This window comes from Carcharhinus amblyrhynchos, chromosome 1, assembly GCF_965287045.1.
Source record: "Carcharhinus amblyrhynchos chromosome 1, sCarAmb.v2.hapA, whole genome shotgun sequence".
Lineage (NCBI taxonomy): Eukaryota > Metazoa > Chordata > Chondrichthyes > Carcharhiniformes > Carcharhinidae > Carcharhinus > Carcharhinus amblyrhynchos.
In genome coordinates this window covers 154854661-154875494 of record NC_137324.1, presented here as the reverse complement: position 1 = coordinate 154875494, position 20834 = coordinate 154854661, and the positions used below count along the sequence as shown (strand labels likewise).

The following is a 20834-nucleotide window of genomic DNA, read 5'->3' as shown; positions in this document are numbered from 1 at the left end:
TCTAAGTTATTAACAACTATACTGAATAGTTGAGGCTGCATCGTAGGTCCTAGGAGGACATCACTACTCAATTCCTTCCAATTCAATTACATGTACATTATCTCTCCCCTCTCTCTTCTCTTGCCAAAACAGGTCAATATCATCTAACAGCTTCTTAAGTGTAATTTTTACCTAACGCCCATGTAAGCAACTTCCAAGGACACTCCCCTGCCTCTTATTTCAGTCACTTCCTCAAAAAGCACAAACTGGTTTGTCAGACATAACTTACCCTTACCTCTGTTGGCTCTCTCACTAATTAGCTCAAATCTGTGTTCAGTCATTCCGTCCTCAATGATACATTCCAATAACACACCCCCAACAGATGCCAGACTAACAAGTCTATAATTTCCTAATTCCCCTCTCACACCTTCCTATCTACGGATTATATTCACAATTTTACCATCTAAATCAGGTACACAATTCTTGCACTTGAATGCAAAGAAAATGAATCAGAGGGAAACTTTCCATTACTGTATTCATATTTAAGTTGGCACAAAAATATTATAAGACTTTCCAACAAGCAGTTAATAAAATGACAGCACAAGCGCACAATATTTTTGTTGACAATGTGAAAGCGAAAGTGAAGCAGTCTCCTTAACTGAAATGGTTCTTAAGAGTCCATGAAAAAATTTTGGAATGAAGAGCAAGGTGTAGATAAATCTGCAGTAAAATTTTCATACTGATGCAATGTCTTTCTCCTGAATGGAGAACATCAGTGTTTTCCATTTGTTTGTGAGATTCAATTATTACAGCTTGACAAGACAGCTGCACAGCATTAAATGCAATGGAACATAACTGAAGCTAAACATGGACTGCCTCTCCGGCTGTGCCAGACATATTAATAATCTATTTAACTCAATGTAGTGGCACAAACAGCCAGCTGAGTAAACATATATGAATGATCTGCTTGGATACTTTAAAAAAGGTTTGAAATTTTTCAGTTCTACAATTTTTAACGTCAAGAAGACATATTTCACTGAAGGAGTTAAATACTCACGGTTTCTTGGGATTTCTCCTTGACATCGTAGACCGTTAACTTCACCCGTGTTTCCTCATAAATGGGATAGCCCGGTGGGAAAGTAGCGCCAGTCAAAAACACTGGATCTCTTGTTCCCTGCGTGCCACAAGCAAACAGGCCTGTCTCAGTAAGCTAACAGCTGTGCACCGGGCAGCATAGAAAGAACTGACAGATGAATGTACCAAAAATAAAAAAAAACAGAAGCCTTAAAAGCTACAACTCAGGAAAAAGCAGCTAAGTCAGAGAAAGCCACACAGCATTAACAGCATTACCTTTAGTCTTTATGGACTCACAATTGTGTTGAAACCCATCATTACCCAAGCAGCAGTTAGTCTTGAGTCCAGATTACTTTGTCTCTAATTGTCATTTTTGCTGGTGTTCCTTTAAAATAATTAGCCTTCTGCTGATAATATGTATGGAAGAAAAATCTCCTTCTTTCTTTATTTTAATTGGTGATTTGATTACTGTGGAGCCAATATCAGCACTGAGATGAGATGCTGCAGCACCCGTGAAGACCTTGCCACACTCAGGTGGAATGTTGATTTTAGAATTTCAATTGCACCCACTGCCTGCCACTGCCTGTTGCTGGTGCAATTGTCATTCTAATTTTAAATCACGCTGGAAAAATATTTAGCCCAATAGTTAGAGGCTCATCTCTATTTTAAATGTGCTTTGCTTAAAAGAGTAGTGGCGTAATATGGAATCTAATTGGGAAAAAAGACTCAAGACTTGTGATAATTAGGACATTTACTAAACCGATAGCTTGAGCTTTAGTGTCATCCTATCTAGAACCAAATGCTGGCATACTATAAACATCTGATCTAGCAAAACTCATCTATTCAATGAACTGTCTTTTTGGGGTAGCGGGTTTTTTTTTTATTCGATTAGACAGTATGCCAGGGACAAATTTTACACAACACAATGGGTTGAATTTTGTCACTGATGGTCAATCCCATCACTGGGGCTCAAAGCAAAAGCTAACCCCAATTCACAGATCATAGAATTATAGAATCCCTACAGTGCAGGAGGAGGCCATTTGGCCCATTGAATCTGTACCATCCATAATCCCACCCAAGTCCTATTTCTGTAGCCCCACACGTTTGCCCTGCTCATCTCCCTGACACTAGGGTCAATTTTAGCATGGCCATTCAGCCTAACCCGCATATCTTTGAACTGTGGGAGGAAACCAGAGCACCTGGAGGAAGCCAACGCAGACACTGGAAAAAAGTGCAAACTCCATACAGACAGCGACCCAAGGCCGGAATTGAAACTGGGTCCCTGGCACTGTAAGGGATCAGTGCCAATCACTGTGGCACGGTTCAGCCCAGTAGAACCCAGTGCATCAGTAGGACCCTGGAAATGCACCTTGCTGGCGGAGCCAATTAACAATTCAAAGCCATCTGCGCGTCTTTGGGGAAGCCAAAATCAGGCACTGACATGTGATTTTGAATATTTGGTGGGGGGGGTGGTATACTGTTGCGCAGTTATTGCTACTGGGAGTGGCACCTCCAGGAGCCCTGGGGTAGCCATTAAGGAGAGATGCTGGGAGGCTGCCTGTTTATCTGACTGTCACCCCACTCATTTGTGGGCCCTCACCAAAATAACAAAATAACCCATGGGAATCAGATCAGCCATGATCTTATTGAATGGCGGGGCAGGCTCGAAGGGCTAGATGGCCTACTCCTGCTCCTATTTCTTATGTTCTTATGTTCTTATGAATGGGAAGTAGGCCAATTGGCTAGATAATGGTTGGCTATGGTGTTAATATTCTCACCACTGGCAAAATGCTATGATGGCAGGAAGACATCATGCTCCCCTCCAGGTGTTTTCCTGTGCTGAATTGCCAGTACTCCCTGCCTCCTAGCCAGTCTCCAACAGGCTGTAAAAATTCAGGCCACTGTGTTTGCATTCACAAAATAAATTTGCAAGATGCCAAACCTTCTTTAGATTAGTTACAGGCAATCTCATGTTTTAATGTAAATGTATGATAGAGATTCCATGTAAAACCATTTCAATTTTTTTTTAAAGAAGGATTTTTGTTTGAAATTTACTTGTGATTTTGTTTTGACTAATGTTGATTCTTCCCCTCTCTCTTTCATTCCTAGGCTACAGTCCCATAGGGCAAAGGCACCTCCTGGTACTTCACCTAAGGACTTAACATTCAAGTGTGAAGGAGGACAGTGACTACTTAAACATCAAGGGAAATCACAGCTGAACCCAACATTATCCTTAAATTGAAGCAAAGTTCTGCTGGAAGCTGGAGATCTGAAATAAAAAACATTTTGTAAAACTCAAGACGTCAAGCAGCATCTGTGGAGAGAGAAACTGAGTTAACGCTTCAAGTACATTACTTGGGCTTCCATGGAACATTGTAGCAGGCCAGGGACAGGAATGTGAGCATGAGATCAAGATGGTGGATTGAAATGGGAAGTGACCAGAGGTCAGAGCCATGCTTGCAGACTAAGCAGAGGTCTTCCTAGAAGCAATCACCTAGTATGCGTTTGACCTCCCTAATGTAAAAGAGGACATTTTGCGAGCAGTGAGTACAGTATACTAAAAAGTACAAGTAAATCACGCCTTCACCTGGAAGGAGTGTTTGGGGCATTGGACATTGAGGAGGGAGGAGATAAAGAGGCAGGTGTTGCACTTTCTGCTATTGCATGGGAAGGTGCTTTTGGGGAGAGGATGAGGTGCTGGGGGTAATATAAAAGTGGACCAGGGTGTCACGGAGGGCATAAATAGGGTCCTTGAGATATCCATAGCCATGATAGGATTCCCTTATCCACTCTTTCCACTCCATCTGGTTCCGTATTCAAAGGACCCTCAGCCATTTCTGCCTGCTCCAGCATAACACTGCCCCCAAACACATCTTCACCTCTTCTCCCATCAGTATTCCAAAGGGACATTTCCTGCATGACAACTCATCCTCTTCCCAACGCAAACCAGAAAAACAGCACCTATCATCTGATGACAGCTTTTTAAGTGCAACGTCGAGTTCAAAAACTTTAGACCATAAACTTTGTCCTCCATTTTCATTTTATTTTCCTGAGTGTCTTATTCTTTGCATTCTGAAATGGCTGACATTTATTCTCTGATCAACACCTACTCTGCACCAATGCTTTGCTTCTTTAGTATACCAGTGACTTTTTCCTTTTGTAGCATGGTATTCTCTGTATTTAATTTCCCTCTGACATGTTCCCGACCTTCCCTTTTGTTCCACCTGACCCTCCTTTACTTTTACAACAACACAAAACAAATCCATCCCATTTCCACCTCTCTTCAGTTCTGAAGTCACATTGGCCTTGAACATTAACTCTGCTTATCTCCTCACAGACGCTGCCAGATCTGCTGAGCTTTTACAAAACATTCTGTTTTTATTCCACCGTCTCCTCTCCTGACATTTACACCAATTTTCAAGTTAGGATCTCTGGGGCGGCACACAGTGGTTAGCCTCACAGCACAAAGACCCAGTTCAATTCCAGCCTTGGGTGACTGTGTGGAGTTTGCACATTCTCCCCATGTCTGCGTGGGTTGCTTCCAGATGCTCCGGTTTCCTCCCAGTCGCCAAAGATGGGTGGGTTAGGTGGATTGGCTATGCTAAGTTGCCCCATACCATCCCAAGACGTGCAGGTCAGGGAGATTAGTGGGGTAAATACGTGGGGTTTTGGGGATAGGGCAGGGGATAGGGCGTGGGAAAGATGCTCTTTTGGAGAATTGGTGCATACCCGATGGGCCAAATGGCCTCCTTCTGCACTGCAGTCATTCTCTGAAAGCTGTCAGTTTAGAGAATACAGATCACATTTCTTTTGGCTAGGCCAATGACACTGAAGGCACCTGAGGTGATCAGTGGCTGAGATCAGTTAACTCAGCATAGATTGGGGACAGAACTTATTTGCTGCCTTAACCAGTTGATCTGCCAGAGAACAGCAAAGCTAAGTGTTAACTGGAATTTATTCTGTCGCTACCTTTCAACGTTTCACCTTTTCTTAATATTTACATAATTTCACAATTAATACAAGCAGAAATATTTGTTCTATCCCACGATCCCCAAATTTATCACCTTACCCACCTCCAAAGACTGTCAGCTCTTGCTCGGATACAGGTCCGTTGGTACTACCAGCCTTTGGGTACCTCATTTAAGTTATTCGTTCTGTGCTTATATAATGCGAGTTGGCAGCCTATAACAGGAATCACAGTCAAACCTGATCCTGTGCTCAGTTGATGTTTTTGCACACATCTTGTTTCAACAGAGACCTATGAGTAATCTGGGTCAGTTATGATGTGTAGGTGCTCAGTGCCATGCCAACATCTATATTTTTACTCAGTACGAGGATGGTTCAATGGATTTAATGAAAGTAACAGCCCGGCCTGTCTTTAACACAGTCTAAAGGACTGGGGGAAATGGATTCTAATTTTTGTTGCATTTGGACATACATGCACACAATCTGTGCTCTAGCATTAAGCGAACCAAGACTGTGTGTGTGATAACAGATAATAATAACGCTGTTCACTTTTGCATCACCAAAAATGATAGCCACCTTACAGCTAAACACAGCATATCATAGCAAATATCGGTATTTATGTTTCAGCAGCAGCAAACAGTGAATATCTTTCATTTCAAACTGTCATTCATTCTTGCAAGACGCTAATTTACCAAGAGCACTGACAGAGAATGAGCCACATTTACAGCAGCATGAACAGAAGTCTATCGGCAACACATTACCCTGTCAGAGTGTCGCTTTGCCTGGAAATAAAAAATGTAAGTGGGCCTTACTGCCAGTGAGAATTTTGGAAAGCTTACAAGGAGCCTGGCTTTGCATAAGGAGACGGAGATACAGTAAAACATGCTATTTTCAGCCCATTTGTAGCCTAGCAGTCTGCCAATTTATGACAGATCGCCCACGACAGCTTTTCCCCATTATTAGGAGCTAATGCATTTATAAAAAAAAACTTTTACAGACCTGCACAACAGCGACTCTTGCTTTCGATTTCTCTCCCACAGAGCTCTGTTGGTCTGGTTAATACCACATTAATACTAAAACCCAACACCATAAGTCATGTGGGCAGATCAAGTGTAATGGCTGTGGGACTGCTCCATTACTATAATTTAATTTTAATATTCACTTGCTTATGCACACAAAAGCTGCCTTTGTCTGTACATAAACTCTGATTTTTTTTCTATGTTGCAGTTGTGATTTATTACACAGCAGCCGGAATAGATGGCTACTATTATTAAACAGATGTTGCAGCTGGTATGGGTTGGATGCCCACTGTTTTTATTGGTGTGCATGCAAATTAGTAGTGAAATGAATTCTACCTCAGTTTGATCAGTTTGAACCTGACAGAGATTTGGAACCTATAAATACAAGGTTAAACTCACAAAAGGAGGCTGCATTTGGGGTTGAATTCAAAAGCTTGGGTGTCAACAAAAATATAGCATTTTGCATCCAAGTGAATGTGTCTTAATAAAGTATTGCTTCTAATAAGAGTAAGTTATGATTTTGTCATGTTTGTCAACCATAAAGAGGTACCTCCCTCATTGCAATTTCCAGAATTAGATGAGTGTTTCAAGACCTTGTGAGGGGCTGAATTTGACACCCCCTGAAATCTAATGCAGGAATTATAACGATGTGGAGATGCCGGCGTTGGACTGGGGTGGGCACAGAAAGAAGCATCACAGCACCAGGTTAAAGTCCAACTGGTTTAATTGGAATCACAAGCTTTTGGAGTGCTGCTCCTTTGTCAGGTTAGACCCAACTCACCTGATGAAGAAGCAGTGCTCCAAAAGCTCTGATTCCAAATAAACCTGTTGGACTTTAACATGTTGTTGCAGGAATTACAAATGGCATATTAACCTCCCTCTGTTGACACCAACAGAGGCAACACATCAAGCCTGTGCTAGCTGCTATTTTAATTGATTTCAGTGTCCAGCAGCACTAATTAATCTAAGCAGAGGGCCAATAATTTGTATTATTTAAAGTTAGCCTGTACCGTGGCTGGGGCAGGTGCCAAGAATCCAGTGGGAACTGATTCTGCCCTGGGAAAGACGGAAAGGTCGGGAAATTTGGGAAAGAGCATGCTCCAAGGTTTCCAAAGTGCTGCACTGGAGGTTTTGTGCAGGAGGTGGGAAGGAGGAGAGATGTCTGTGATCCACTGGGGGCCAGGAGCTTCTCTTGGTAAACACTATGAAGCCACACAGTGGTTAACACTGCTGCACAGCGCCTGGGAACCCTGTTTGATTCTAGCCTTGGGTAACTGTGTAGAGTTTGCGCATTCTCCTTCTGTCTGCATTAGTTTCCTCCAGGTGCTCCAGTTTCCTCCCACAGTCCAAAGATGTGCAGGTTAGATGTATTGGCCACGCTAAAAAAAATGCCCTTTAGTGTCAGGGGGACTAGCAGGGTAAATACGTGGGGCTACAGGGATGGAACCTGGGTGGGATTGTTGTCGGTGCAGGCTCAATGAGCCGAATGGCCTCCTCCTGTCTGGGGGCCATTCTATGTATACAGTCAAAGTGGGAATAGACAGCTTTGGAGGCCAAAGGTAGTTAAGCCCAAGGAGTTGGATACAATGCTACAAGAAATGCAGCGGCCTCACAGAAGTAGTGAAGGTCAGCAAATGTATCTTCAAATGCCATTTCCTAACAACTACATCACTAGATTCAAACACTACTTAATTCACCATCTCGTTCTGATTCACCTATTGAACAGACTCAGCACTCTCACCTGCTATTCTTTGCTTCACCCTGATCTTCATACAATGAAAAATGCTGCAAATCACCAGCAATTCAATCATGACAGCCACCCATGATATAAACAGATTCTACAACACTCACTGACTCATTACACTCTCTCTCACATGGCAAGATATCACAAAGGTGGAGGCAACAGGAACTAACCAGAGGGGGACAGGCACACGTGTATATCTTGACCCCAATGTAAGAGATGCTGCTGGCCCTTTTTGAAATTCCCTCTTTTTTTGTAATGATCAGCCCAAGTGTGTGGGGTCTTGGAGTTTTTTTGTGGAACTGCACATTTGCAGTAACTTAAAGGAGCTGGTCTGTGCCTGGCCCACGTGGGGGGGTTTCAGATTGCTTAGAAAGAAGATTCCTGAGACCACATATAGTGGAGGAACTGAAACCATCAAAGTTGACAGTATTCTCTCTCGTAACTGATCTTTCTCACATCCTACCCCCCACTCGCTGCTGCTTTTCAAGCTGCAGATGTCATGATTATGTACCTCCTATTGCACCACCTCCTCCCCTTCCCCCGACAGCCACATAAAAACCTTACCCTTGTGCCCTTCAACCCAACAACCTGACCATGCAATGGAAGTACAGCAAGACACCTATGATGATGAGAACAGCACATTTGTTTGATTTCACACTTGCAGAGCCATCTAAGATACAAACACAGCACGTAATTTACAGTAATTTCCTGGGATAGATACAGGAACTACATATAATGAGACACAATGGGCAAAATCTTACTGAAAAATGACAGTGTTGCTTCTGATGAGAAAACTTGCGTGTTTCTCTCCACAGAAACCAGTCAGTTTTCTCTTCAGATTCGACCACACTCTGCCAAAATAGAAGGGGGAAGCATGATTCACACCATCATAGAGGGGTGATGGAGCTAAACACACCGTCAAAACCCGGCTGCCCAGAGATTTGGGTGCCATCTTCAAAGGGCGCCCCAACAACAACTGCAATAAACCTCCCCCCTACCCCACCACTGAGGCCTCAAGGGCTCTTCTTCCCCCACCCCCAATCAGAGCCAGCATTCACCCTGAGCACCCCCCACCCCGTGATCATCGGCCCCTTCTCTCCCACAATCAGAGCTGGCACCATCCCTCCCCCAGCAACGGCCATCACCAGCATCCCCTGCTTGTCTGTCCACTTCCAGCCCACATTAACCACAAACCCACTTTCCCCCCCACCCCTCTCACAAGAGGTTCCCACTGGGACCCGTCCCTTGGCTCAGCTTGGAATCTGTTCAAGGGACACAGACAGGACACTGCTTGACCACGTCCTTTACCTCCCAAGGGGCCGTGCTTACCCTTTGCACCCGGGGATACCCTCACGCTATGTGAACCTGTTGAATCACTGTGATATAGTGATGGGTCAAGATATACCCCATTATGGGCGCAAACCTGATGCCATTGCCAACGAGGGACAGGGAAGATCTGGGGCAGAATTTTCCCATCCCGCCCACCACGAAAATCATAGTGGCCGGGACATGGACAATGCAAAGATCGATTGAATTTGGGCAGGATTTTCCAGCCTTGGGGTGAGTGCAGCTGGAAAATCCTATCACTACAGCAAGGTAGAGAGCAAGACAGAGAGCTCGAACAAGATAGAGAGCGAGAGAGATAGAGAGTGAGAGGCAAAACACACATATGTTGGAGGGAAGAGAAAGTGGATGACTGTGCCTATGAACTTCTGGCCTCTCACTGAACTGTTAGAAAGGAGTTGGTAACAGATGCAGGAGGGTTGAGGGAAAGGGGAAGACACAATTTAAATGGCTTGTTCAAAAGAGGTGGCTGTACAGATGGAAAATTAGGGGGAGACAAGAAATTTAATCAGTCCTGGGAAAGTGAATGGGCAAGGATATGATATAATAAGGGCTGAGGGGGTGAAGCATGAGTGATTGGGGAAGCCAGTGGGCAAGGAACTACAACCACAACTGCAAACACTACTACCTGTAGGTATTGTTGGATCCTCTCTTGTCACACTACGTATGTCATTTACCCAAAAGGCAAAAACAGAAATAGAGAAAGGCAAAAAGAACACTGAGAAGCAAAAAAAAGTTAAGGAGAAAGATGATCTTGAAGAAAAAGAAGATAGGTATCGCTCATTTTATGTTCCATAGTGCGTCGCAGCCAATGTATTCCTTTTGAAGGTTAGTCATTGTTACGTAGAGAAACAAAGCAGCCAATTTTTACACAATAAGTTCCACAAATAGCAAGAAATAAATGACTGCCTGTTTTTGTAATTCTAGTTGAGGCCTCAGTTTAAGTTCTCACCTAAATCCTTAGTGATAGACAGCATAGTTTTGTAAGAGGGAGGTCATGCCTCACAAATTTGGTTGAGTTTTTTGAGGAGGTGACAAAAACGATTGACGAGGGAAGGGCCGTGGATGTCATCTATATGGATTTTAGTAAAGCGTTTGACAAAGTCCCTCATGGCAGGTTGGTGCAAAAGGTTAAATCTCACGGGATAAAAGGAGAGCTAGCTAGATGGGTGGAGAACTGGCTTGGCCATAGAAAACAGATGGTAGCAGTAGAAGGGTCTTTTTCCGGCTGGAGGTCTGACACTAGGGGTGTGCCGCAAGGCTCTGTACTGGGACCTCTGCTGTTTGTGATATATATAAATGATTTGGAAGTAGGTGTAACTGGTGTGATCAGTAAGTTTGCAGATGACACAAAGATGACTGGACTTGCGGATAGCAATGAACATTGTCAGAGAATACAGCAGGATATAGAAAGGCTGAAAAATTGGTCAGAGAAATGGCAGATGGAATTTAATCCAGATAAATGCGAGGTGATCCATTTTGGTACAACTAATGTAGGGGGGAGCTATATAATAAATGGCAGAACCATCAGGAGTATAGACACAAAGAGGGACCTGGGTGTGCAGGTTCACAGATCCTTAAAGGTGGCAGCACAGGTGCAAGAGGTGGTGAAGAAAGCGTATGGCATGCTTGCCTTTATAGGACAGGGCAGAGAGTATAAAAGTTGCCATATGATGTTGCAGCTATATAGAATGTTGGTTAGACTACATTTGGAATACTGCGTCCAGTTCTGGTTGCCACATTACCAGAAGGACGTGGAGGCTTTGGAGAGACTACAGAAATGGTTTACCAGGATGTTGCCTGGTATGGAGGGTCTGAGCTATGAGAAGAGATTGGGTAAACTGGGGTTGTTCTCCCTGGAAAGACAGAGGATGAGGGGCAACCTAATAGAGGCGTATAAAATTATGAAGGGCATAATTAGGGTGAACAGTGGGAAACTTTTCCCCAGGTCGGAGGTGACAAACACAAGGGGTCACAGGTTCAAGGTGAAGGGGGCAAGGTTTAACTCAGATATCAGAGGGACATATTTTACACAGAGGGTGGTGGGGGCCTGGAATGCACTGCCAAGCAAGGTGGTAGAGGTGGACACGCTGGGATCATTTAAGACTTATCTGGATAGCCATATGAACAGACTGGAATGGAGGGATACAAACAAATGGTCTAGTTGGACGCATGAGCGGCGCAGGCTTGGAGGGCCGAAGGGCCTGTTTCCTGTGCTGTATTGCTCTTTGTTCTTTGTTCTAAAGGAGGGAGCTACAATGCAGCATTCACACAGCTCTGATGCACTAGCATAATCTACCCGAAACCAGGAAGGGGACTTGAACTTTATTAACTGTTAAATTCAAAAGATACGGATGTTATCACTCAGCCAACTGGATAGCTAAGGCATAGAAGTGGTAAGATATTAATAAATTGATAAGAACATTAAGAAATTTTGATACAAAGATAGCAGAGAAAGGCAACAGAGATTTTACTTTCTGACTTTCTGAGTGGAACTTATAACTTCAATAGTAAAACTGGCATTAGCAAATTGGTCATTATAAACTTCAAATCACTGAGGAATCCACATTAACAGAATTTTTAAAGATCCAATATGGACTTTATTAAACTCTGAGGGCTCAGAAATAGATTGATTTAGGTTTGCTCAGATCTAGGAATTCTACTGGAACTTAATCAGCTAATTCCCACAGCTTAATCGTACAAAGATTGATAATAACCCTTTCTGGCAACCTGTCAAGCTCTCTTCACCCAAATGATTACAATCTTGACCTGTGGATTTAGAGAAGTCAAGTGGGAAGAAAGCCACCCTCCAGGTTCCATTAACGAAATAAAGCAACTGGTCAAAAATCATCTGTCCAGTGGAGTATCGCACACTCACTTGGCTCAGCTATAAGTTCAGAAAATTTGCTGCAGAAAATTAGCATGGCCCTATTCTGCCAATTTATCTTCATGAAAGCAAAATAAAATCTCATGACTCCCTTGTGGTACTGCACACAGTAAAATGGTTAGGGTGGGAAAGAGGTTGATACAGCTGTTAAGTTGGCAGGGAAGGAAAGCACTTGCAGTGTCGTTAGATCTGTTTTTGGAATATTAATGAAGAAATAACATTTTAATATCTGAGATGGCTATGATATTGTTAATGTTAGGTTGAAGCATATATTTTGGGAGAGAGAGGGTAATTCTCAGCTGTACACGCCAGTGGGATTCTCCGGTCCTGTTGGCAGCGTACCCCCTCCTGCGAGTTTCACAGCGGCAGGGATAACATCAATGGGAAATCCCATTGACAGCGTAAAGACCAAAGAATCCCACTGGCAGTGATCAACGGACCACTCCTGCCACCAAGAAACACACGACTACGAGGTCAGAGAATTCCCCCCTTTGTCCTGGTTATCTCTGTCATCCTCGTATCAAAGATTCTCTAAACCTAAAATTCTCTACTAGTTGCCACTGGTTTTTCTTTTTGCTGCTTTGTCCTTGTGTCTTTGTTGTCCTTCATTTATCTCTTTCTTGGTGTATTTTGTAGTTTTTGCAATGCTTTTGTTCTATCTGTCATGTTTCTACAATAATATAAAGGCACCAGTCACTCATAAGAGATTGTGTAAACACTTTGTGGATTTATTTATTCAGACCAAGCACATAATAATAGCTATATATATGTAGAAAGCTTGAAGATATCAATAGCAGAATTGTATGTCTGTGTGCACTGTTCAAAACCAGAAGTGAAATTAAGACTGGAATGCATGTCAACTTCCTTTCTAGTGATGTCATGCTACTATTCCTTAAAGACATATTATAGCATCCTCTTTTTTTAAAAAGATATTTACCCACTTTCAAAGAGATATAGCTATTTACAATACATGTTCCTCTTTAGTTACATTACATAAATGTAGAGGATTAGCAAATTTATGAGTCTCTAAGGCATAAAAATAAGCTCCATGTATGTTCAGATCTTGTAATGGTAACCTTGTCTAAAGGTTTCTTTAGTTGCTCACAATTGGTATTGCCAATCTTGGATGTTATTCTCGGTTGCATTTGAGATTTATCTTCTATGCAATAGGGTTGGGTGCAGGGGCTGGGGAGCTGAGATGGATCTGCTTTGTTCTCAGCTAAATCTTTGTGTGTAATGACTGCATAAGACTTTGGACTGGACAAATCCTTGTCACCTCTGCCGGTCGCCATGTATCTTCTGCGTGATCTTGGATGTGAACCTGTTGCCAGACATGCAAACTTGGCAATTTTGTACCTGTATTTTTATCATGCACTTATCATGTATTTTTATTATCATAGAATCCTTACAGTGCAGAAGGAGGCCATTCAGCTCATCGAGTCTGCACCACTGCACCAACCACAATCCCACCCAAGCCCTATTCCCTTAACCCCACATATTTACCCTGCTAATCTCCTGACACTAGGGTCAATGTAGCATGGCCAATCAACCTAACCTGCACATCTTTGGACTGTGGGAGAAAACCGGAGTACTTTGAGGAAAGTCACACAGATTATGGAATCTTTTTTGTAGTTTTAAAAGGTGAGTTTTCATTTCCGAGAGAGTAAAATGGATTACAGTAGATAAATTGGTACACACTAATCTGTCAAATAATGGCTTTGCTGGTGAATGAATAGTTGCACTTAAAGGTATCATTCTCAGCTCTAACATTGCAATGTGTAGATCTTGCTTGGTCTGACTAAATTTGAGAATTTGGAGTTTGCCCTAATCATTTATTGAGCTTGGCTATTAGATCTAGAGCAACGAGGAGTAAGAGTGTAATCAATATCCCACTTTCCACACATATCCTGAAATGGCTTATAATAAATTGTAAGCTGTTATTCGTAATGATCTCTCTGACAGCACCAAATCAAGCTAAGATAGCACTTAGATTGTGGACAACAGTTGTGCTTGAGGTAAATTGTACATTAATGAGGTAACGATAAATTTGTACAAGGTGTTGGTTGGCCCAGTTGGAGTGCTCTATTATGGAAAGACAATTAAAGGCAGAGAATGTAAATTGACCATTAAAATACAAGAGATGAGAAAATATAATTATCAGAGGGTAATGGAGATACTGGGGCTCTTTTATTTTATTCTTTCATGGAAAATGGCATCACTATCTAAGTCAGTATTTGTTGCCCAACCCTAAACGCCCTCGAGAAGGCGGTGGTGGTAAGCTGCCTCTTGAATCACTGAAGGAGACCCGAAGTGCTGTTAGGAAGAGAGTCCCAGGGTTGTAACCCAGCAACAGTGAAGGAATAGTGATATATTTCCAAGTCAGGATGGTGTGTGGCTTAGAGGGGAACTTCCAGTGTTGGTGTTTCCCTATGTCTGCCACCCTTGTTCTTCTTGGTGGTAGAAATCATCGGTTTGGAAGATGTTGCAGCAAAAAGCTTGATAATTTGGTGCAGTGCATGTTGTGCATTGTACACACTCCTGCCACAAAGCGTCAGTGGTGAAGGAATTGGATGACGAAGGTGATGGATGGGTTGCCAATCACGCAGGTTACTTTATCCTAGATGGTGTTGAGCTTCTTGTGTGTTGTTGGAGCTGCACTCATCCAGATAATGGAGAGTAATCAATCGCACTCCTGTCTTATACCTTGTATATGGTGGAGAGGCTTTGGGGAGTCAGGAGGCGAGACCTCCACTGCAGATTTCCCAACTTCTCACCTACTCTTGTAGCCACAGTATTTATATGGCTAGTCCAATCCAGTTTCTGATCAATGATAAGTACCCAGGATGTTGATACTAGGGATTCAGTGATGGTGATACCATTGAATGTCAAGAGGAGATGGTTGTATTTTCTCTGTTGGAAATGGTCATTGACTGGCACTTGTGTGACGCAAATCTTTCTTGTCACTTATTAGCCTAAACCTCAATGTTATCCAGGTCTTAGACACGGATTGCTTCTGTATCCGAGGAGATGTGAATGGTGCTGAACATTGCACAGTCAACAGCAAACATCTCTACTTCTGACATAATGGAGGAAAGGTCATTGATGAAGCAGCTGAAGGTTGGCCCTACAACACACCCTGAGGAGCTCCTGCAGTGATGTCCAGGAAGTGAGATGATTGACCTCCAACCACCATAACTATCTTCCTTTGTGCCAGATTTGACACAAAACTAGTCAGTGAAGCTTCACAGAAATGCCTCGAATGCATTTATATCCCTTCTTTGATAAGGGAACAAAAACTGTATGCCATACTCCAGATATCACCTCACCAACACTGTACAACTGTAGCAAAACATCCCTACTTTTATATTCCATTCCTCTTCTAATAAGCGACAACATTCCATTTGCCTTCTTAATCGCTTTTAAACCGACATTGTCATTTTTCCTCATTCACGTGCCTCGGAGGTCTGCAATCTCTCTCCATTTAAATAACATGCTGCTTTTCCAGTCTCCCTGCCAAAGCAGACATGCTCACATCTTATATTCCATCTGCCAATTTTTTCCCAATCACTTAACCTATGCCCTGTTGCAGACTCCTTTTGTCATTTTCACAACTTGCTTCTCTACCCTTCTTTGTGGTATTGCTGGAATTGCGTAAGCTAATTGGCCAGCAGCTCTCGAGGGTGGGACTTCGATGGAGGGGCAGAAATTTCACACCCTGCTAGTTAAGGCCACCCAGAGCGGAATATTGCTATGGCCTTTGTTTTAAATATGACTGGCCCAGTCTCTGAAAATTCATCCCTACAGTTAGGGAAAGGGGAGTGATGGCAGGAAGGGGGGAATTGGAAGTTGTGGGGGTAACGAGGTGGGGGATTGGCAGCCGGGGCAACGGGTGGTTCTCTGTGCCCCTCCCTTTCCAATGTTGGGTCCCTTCATTGGGCATTGAGTACCTTTGAGGGACAGCCCTTGGGAAAACGCCAAGCAATCATGTCAGTGTGTGCATGTCGTGTTCCATGCATGGCGCATCACCTGCACATGGCTGGGTTAATACCTCTCAGCAGCAGCAACAGGACAAAGTCCATAAATAGGATTAATTCCTCACTCAAGCTCCTCAACTGGTGGTGGGGCAGATAAACATTCCTTTTCATCATGGACTTAACCAGGGTGGAGGCAGATAGGTGACAGGGTCTCAACTCATCAACCTCCCACCTGATTAAATGCCTCCTTCCACCCCCATCATCAGACTCACCATGGTGGGGGGTGGGGGGGGGCACAAAATTCCACTCAGTGACAGAGGAGCCATCAAATTAATAAAGTCACTTAATTATTGAGGAACAAGGTGAGAAGAAATGTATTTATTCAAGAGTTATTAGAGCAGAGAAAGAATACATTGACACAAGGACTTCGGAGATAAGTGATTTCATGGTTTTAAGCAAAAGTGGATAACCACTGGAAGCAAAGGAAGCAGTGAAATTTGTTTGGATTTTTCCAATAAAAACTTGTCACAGACCTGATGGTACAAAGGGCCTCTTATAATGTAGTATTCTTTCGTTCAGCATAACCAACTACAAAGTTTCAATTTGTTTTCAAGAAGGAGAACAAGAACGTAAGAAATAGGAGCAGGAGTAGGTCGTCTAGCCCTTCGAGCCTGCCCCGCCATTCAATAAGATCATGGCTGATCTGTCGTGGCTCAGTTCCACATTCCCGCCCTCTCCCCATAACCCTTAATCCCTTCTCTTATCAAAAACCCATCAACCCGCTTCTTAAAAATATTTAGCAAGGTAGCCTCCACCACTTCAACGGGCAGAGAATTCCAAAGATTCACCACCCTTTGAGTGAAGAAGTTCTTCCTCAACTCCGTTCTAAACAGCCCCCCCTTTATCTTGAGGCTGTGCCCCCTAGTCCTACTGTCCTTTCTGAGCGGGAAGAGTCTCTCCACCTCTATCCTATCCATCCCATTCATCATCTTATATGTCTCAATGAGATCTCCCCTCATTCTTCTAAACTCGTTAGAGTACAAGCCTAGTTTATTCAGCCTCTCCTCACAGCTCAACCCCCTCAACTCCGGCATCAGCCTAGTAAACCTCCTCTGCACTCCCTCCAAGGCCAAAATATCCTTGCGTAAGTACGGCGCCCAAAACTGCACACAGTACTCCAGCTGCGGCCTCACCAAGGCCCTATACAGCCGCAGCAAGACCTCCCTACTTTTATATTCAATCCCCCTCGCTATGAAGGCCAGCATCCCATTCGCCTTCCTGACCACCTGCTGCACCTGCAAGCTGGGTTTTTGCGACTCATGCACAAGGACCCCGAGATCCCTCTGCACCGTCGCCTGCTGCAGCTTTTCACCACATAAGTAATAATCCTTGCTACCATTATTCCTACCAAAGTGGACCACCTCGCACTTGCCAACATTAAATTCCATTTGCCATTTCCTGGCCCATTCGCCCAGTCTATCTAGATCCTTCTGCAGACTCTCCACACCCTCCGCGCAATTTGCCGTTCCACCAATCTTGGTGTCATCAGCAAATTTCGACACCATACACTCGGTTCCCTCCTCCAGATCATCTATGTAAATGGTAAATAGCTGAGGCCCCAGCACCGACCCCTGGGGCACTCCACTAGTCACCATCCGCCAATCCAAATAGCACCCATTGACCCCCTGGTGTGTGATTTGATTCCACCCCACACTAGCCAGACATAAAACCATGTGGTGTCACTTCTGAGAGATTGTACTCAGTTCAGGCCAGAACTTGGAAGGGGATACTGGTGACAAAGTCCTTCTGGTAGGACTTTAAGAGTTTACTTACAGCAGATTTGGATTGACAGGAAAATTGAATTATAGTGTTTATTGTAAACAATTTAGCACAATGGTGTGCAAAACTAATCCAATGATGTTAACACAAAACAACTTAAATGTCAGCACTCCACACAGAGTTATATTTCATAAGTTGACATCTCTTTGAACTTGCAGCGGGAGTAGCAAAAGGATTAAAAAAAACTTTCACAGGATCTCAAGCAGATTTAGTTCCTATTTTTGATGAGCTGCTTCAGCCCAAATCCACGCAGCAAGATGCACAATGTCATAGCAACTGAAACTTGCTTGTGGCACAAAGTAATCTCAGATGGAAAATTGGAAGGATAGATTCCGCTCTCTGCATGTAAAGGAATATCTCAGCTACATTAGCAGCCCAGTATTTCCTTTGATTTTATTCTCCAGCAGGTGTGAAGATTACATTTCCATTTGACTTCTCACTTTTAAAGCGCTTGCACAAATTCTTCTATTATTTTGTAACGCATCGTCAATTCAACTTATTTTGCCTTTCCAGGAAATATTAACTCCTTGACCAGTAGAGTTCCAAGGAGCAGTGTGGTAATCCAGCACTCTACCTAAATATCTATTGCTTCCGTGTGAACTTGGACCCTAAATTTGGCTAGCTGCTCATCACAGACAAATTCAACTTTGCCCTGTCTGGGAGGCCATAAACACAGATTTCCAACAGATTTAGTTAATTACCCAAATGATCTGTGTTTCCTTTTTGGGATGAGCAGCCAACTGTACTGCCCTACCATTCTCTCGGCTGGGACTAATTAGTCCTGATGTGGGTATGCCGGCGTTGGACTGGCATAAACACAGTAAAAAGTCTGACAACACCAGGTTTTAGTCCAACCTATTTATTTGATAATATACTCACAAGCTTTCGAGGGGACTGCCTCTTCGTCAGGTGGATAAGAATATAAGAACATAAGAAATAGGAGCAGGAGTAGGCCATCTAGCCCTTCGAGCCTGCCCCGCCATTCAAAACATCATGGCTGATCTGTCGTGGCTCAGTTCCACTTTCCCGCCCTCTCCCCATAACCCTTAATCCCTTCTCTTATCAAGAACCCATCAACCCGCTTCTTAAAAATATTTAGCGAGGCAGCCTCCACCACTTCAACGGGCAGAGAATTCCAGAGATTCACCACCCTTTGAGTGAAGAAGTTCCTCCTCAACTCCGTTCTAAACCGCCTCCCCTTTATCTTGAGGCTGTGCCCCCTAGTCCTACTGTCTTTTTTGAGCGGGAAGAGTCTCTCCACCTCTATCCTATCCATCCCATTCATCATCTTATACGTCTCAATGAGATCTCCCCTCATTCTTCTAAACTCTAACGAGTACAAGCCCAGTTTATTCAGCCTCTCCTCATAGCTCAATCCCCTCAACTCCGGTATCAGCCTAGTAAACCTCCTCTGCACTCCCTCCAGGGCCAAAATATCCTTGCGCAGATGCGGCGCCCAAAACTGCACACAGTACTCCAGCTGCGGCCTCACCAATGCCCTATATAGCTGCAGCAAGACCTCCCTACTTTTATATTCAATCCCCCTCGCTATGAAGGCCAGCATCCCATTCGCCTTCCTGACCACCTGCTGCACCTGCAAGCTGGGTTTTTGCGACTCATGCACAAGGACCCCGAGGTCCCTCTGCACCGTCGCCTGCTGCAGTTTTTCGCCCCGTAAGTAATAGTCCTTCCTACCATTCTTCCTACCAAAGTGGACCACCTCACACTTGCCAACATTAAATTCCATTTGCCATTTCCTGGCCCATTCGCCCAGCCTATCTAGATCCTTCTGCAGACTCTCCACACCCTCCGCACAATTTGCCTTTCCCCCAATCTTGGTGTCATCAGCAAATTTCGACACCCTGCACTCGGTTCCCTCCTCCAGATCATCTATATAAATGGTAAATAGCTGAGGCCCCAGCACCGACCCCTGGGGCACCCCACTAGTCACCAACCGCCAATCCGAATAGCACCCATTGACCCCCACTCTCTGCCTCCTATTTGACAACCAATCCTCTATCCACGCTAACACCCTACCCCCAACTCCATGTCCCCTGACCTTCTGCAATAACCTCTTGTGAGGTACCTTGTCAAACGCCTTCTGAAAATCCAGAAAGACCACATCCACCAGCTCTCCTCTATCCACTGCCCTAGACACATCCTCATAGAACTCCAGTAAATTTGTCAGACACAACTTCCCTTTAATGAAACCGTGTTGCGTCTGCCCTATCAAGCAATTCCCTTCAAGATGCCTCGCAATTTCCTCCTTAATGACGGATTCTAACATTTTACCTACCACAGACGTTAAACTAGCCGGCCTATAATTCCCCGCCTTTTGCCTGGCACCCTTCTTAAACAACGGCGTAACATTAGCCGTTTTCCAATCTTCCGGCACTTCCCCGGAATCCAGCGACGTCTGGAAAATAACCACCAAGGCATCCACTATAACCTCCGCCATTTCTTTCAGAACCCTCGGATGCATTCCATCCGGTCCTGGGGACTTGTCCACAATCAGCCCCTCCAGTCTGTCGAGCACCACCTCTCTAGTAACAGTAATGTCATTAAGACCCTCCATTCCTACCACCTTTCCATCGCTAACACCCGGCAAATTATTCACGTCCTCCTCCGTGAAGACAGAAAGAAAAAAGTTATTCAAGACCTTAGCCATATCCCCATCCCCTACCACTAGCTCCCCTTTCTCATCCTCTAAAGGACCAACGTTCACCCTAGCCAGCCTCTTCCTTTTCATATATTTATAAAAACTCTTGCTATCCTTTTTTATATTAAGTGCTAGCCCAGCTTCATAGCTTCTCCTACCCTCCTTTATCAACTTCTTTGTCAATCTGTGTTGACATTTAAACCTTTCCCAATCCTCTTCTCGCCCACTGCTCTTAGCTACTCTAAATTCCTCCGCTTTTAATTTAACACTTTCCTTCACCTCCTTCGTTATCCACAGCTTATTACCTCTCCTCCTACTGTCCTTTTTGACCATCAGAATAAATTTCTGC

The 20834-nt window shown here is 43.9% G+C and overlaps 1 protein-coding gene across 3 annotated transcripts in view; it reads right to left on the bottom strand.

Annotated features, from left to right (window-relative positions):
• Positions 1 to 20834, bottom strand: part of inpp4b (inositol polyphosphate-4-phosphatase type II B) — a 708475-nt gene that overhangs the window by 340768 nt on the left and 346873 nt on the right. For all 3 annotated transcript variants that reach the window (XM_080194015.1, XM_080194035.1, XM_080194025.1), the window contains one exon: positions 1037 to 1153. In XM_080194015.1, coding sequence (XP_080050141.1) covers positions 1037 to 1153 — 117 coding nt within the window. The remainder of the gene's footprint in view (positions 1 to 1036; positions 1154 to 20834) is intronic.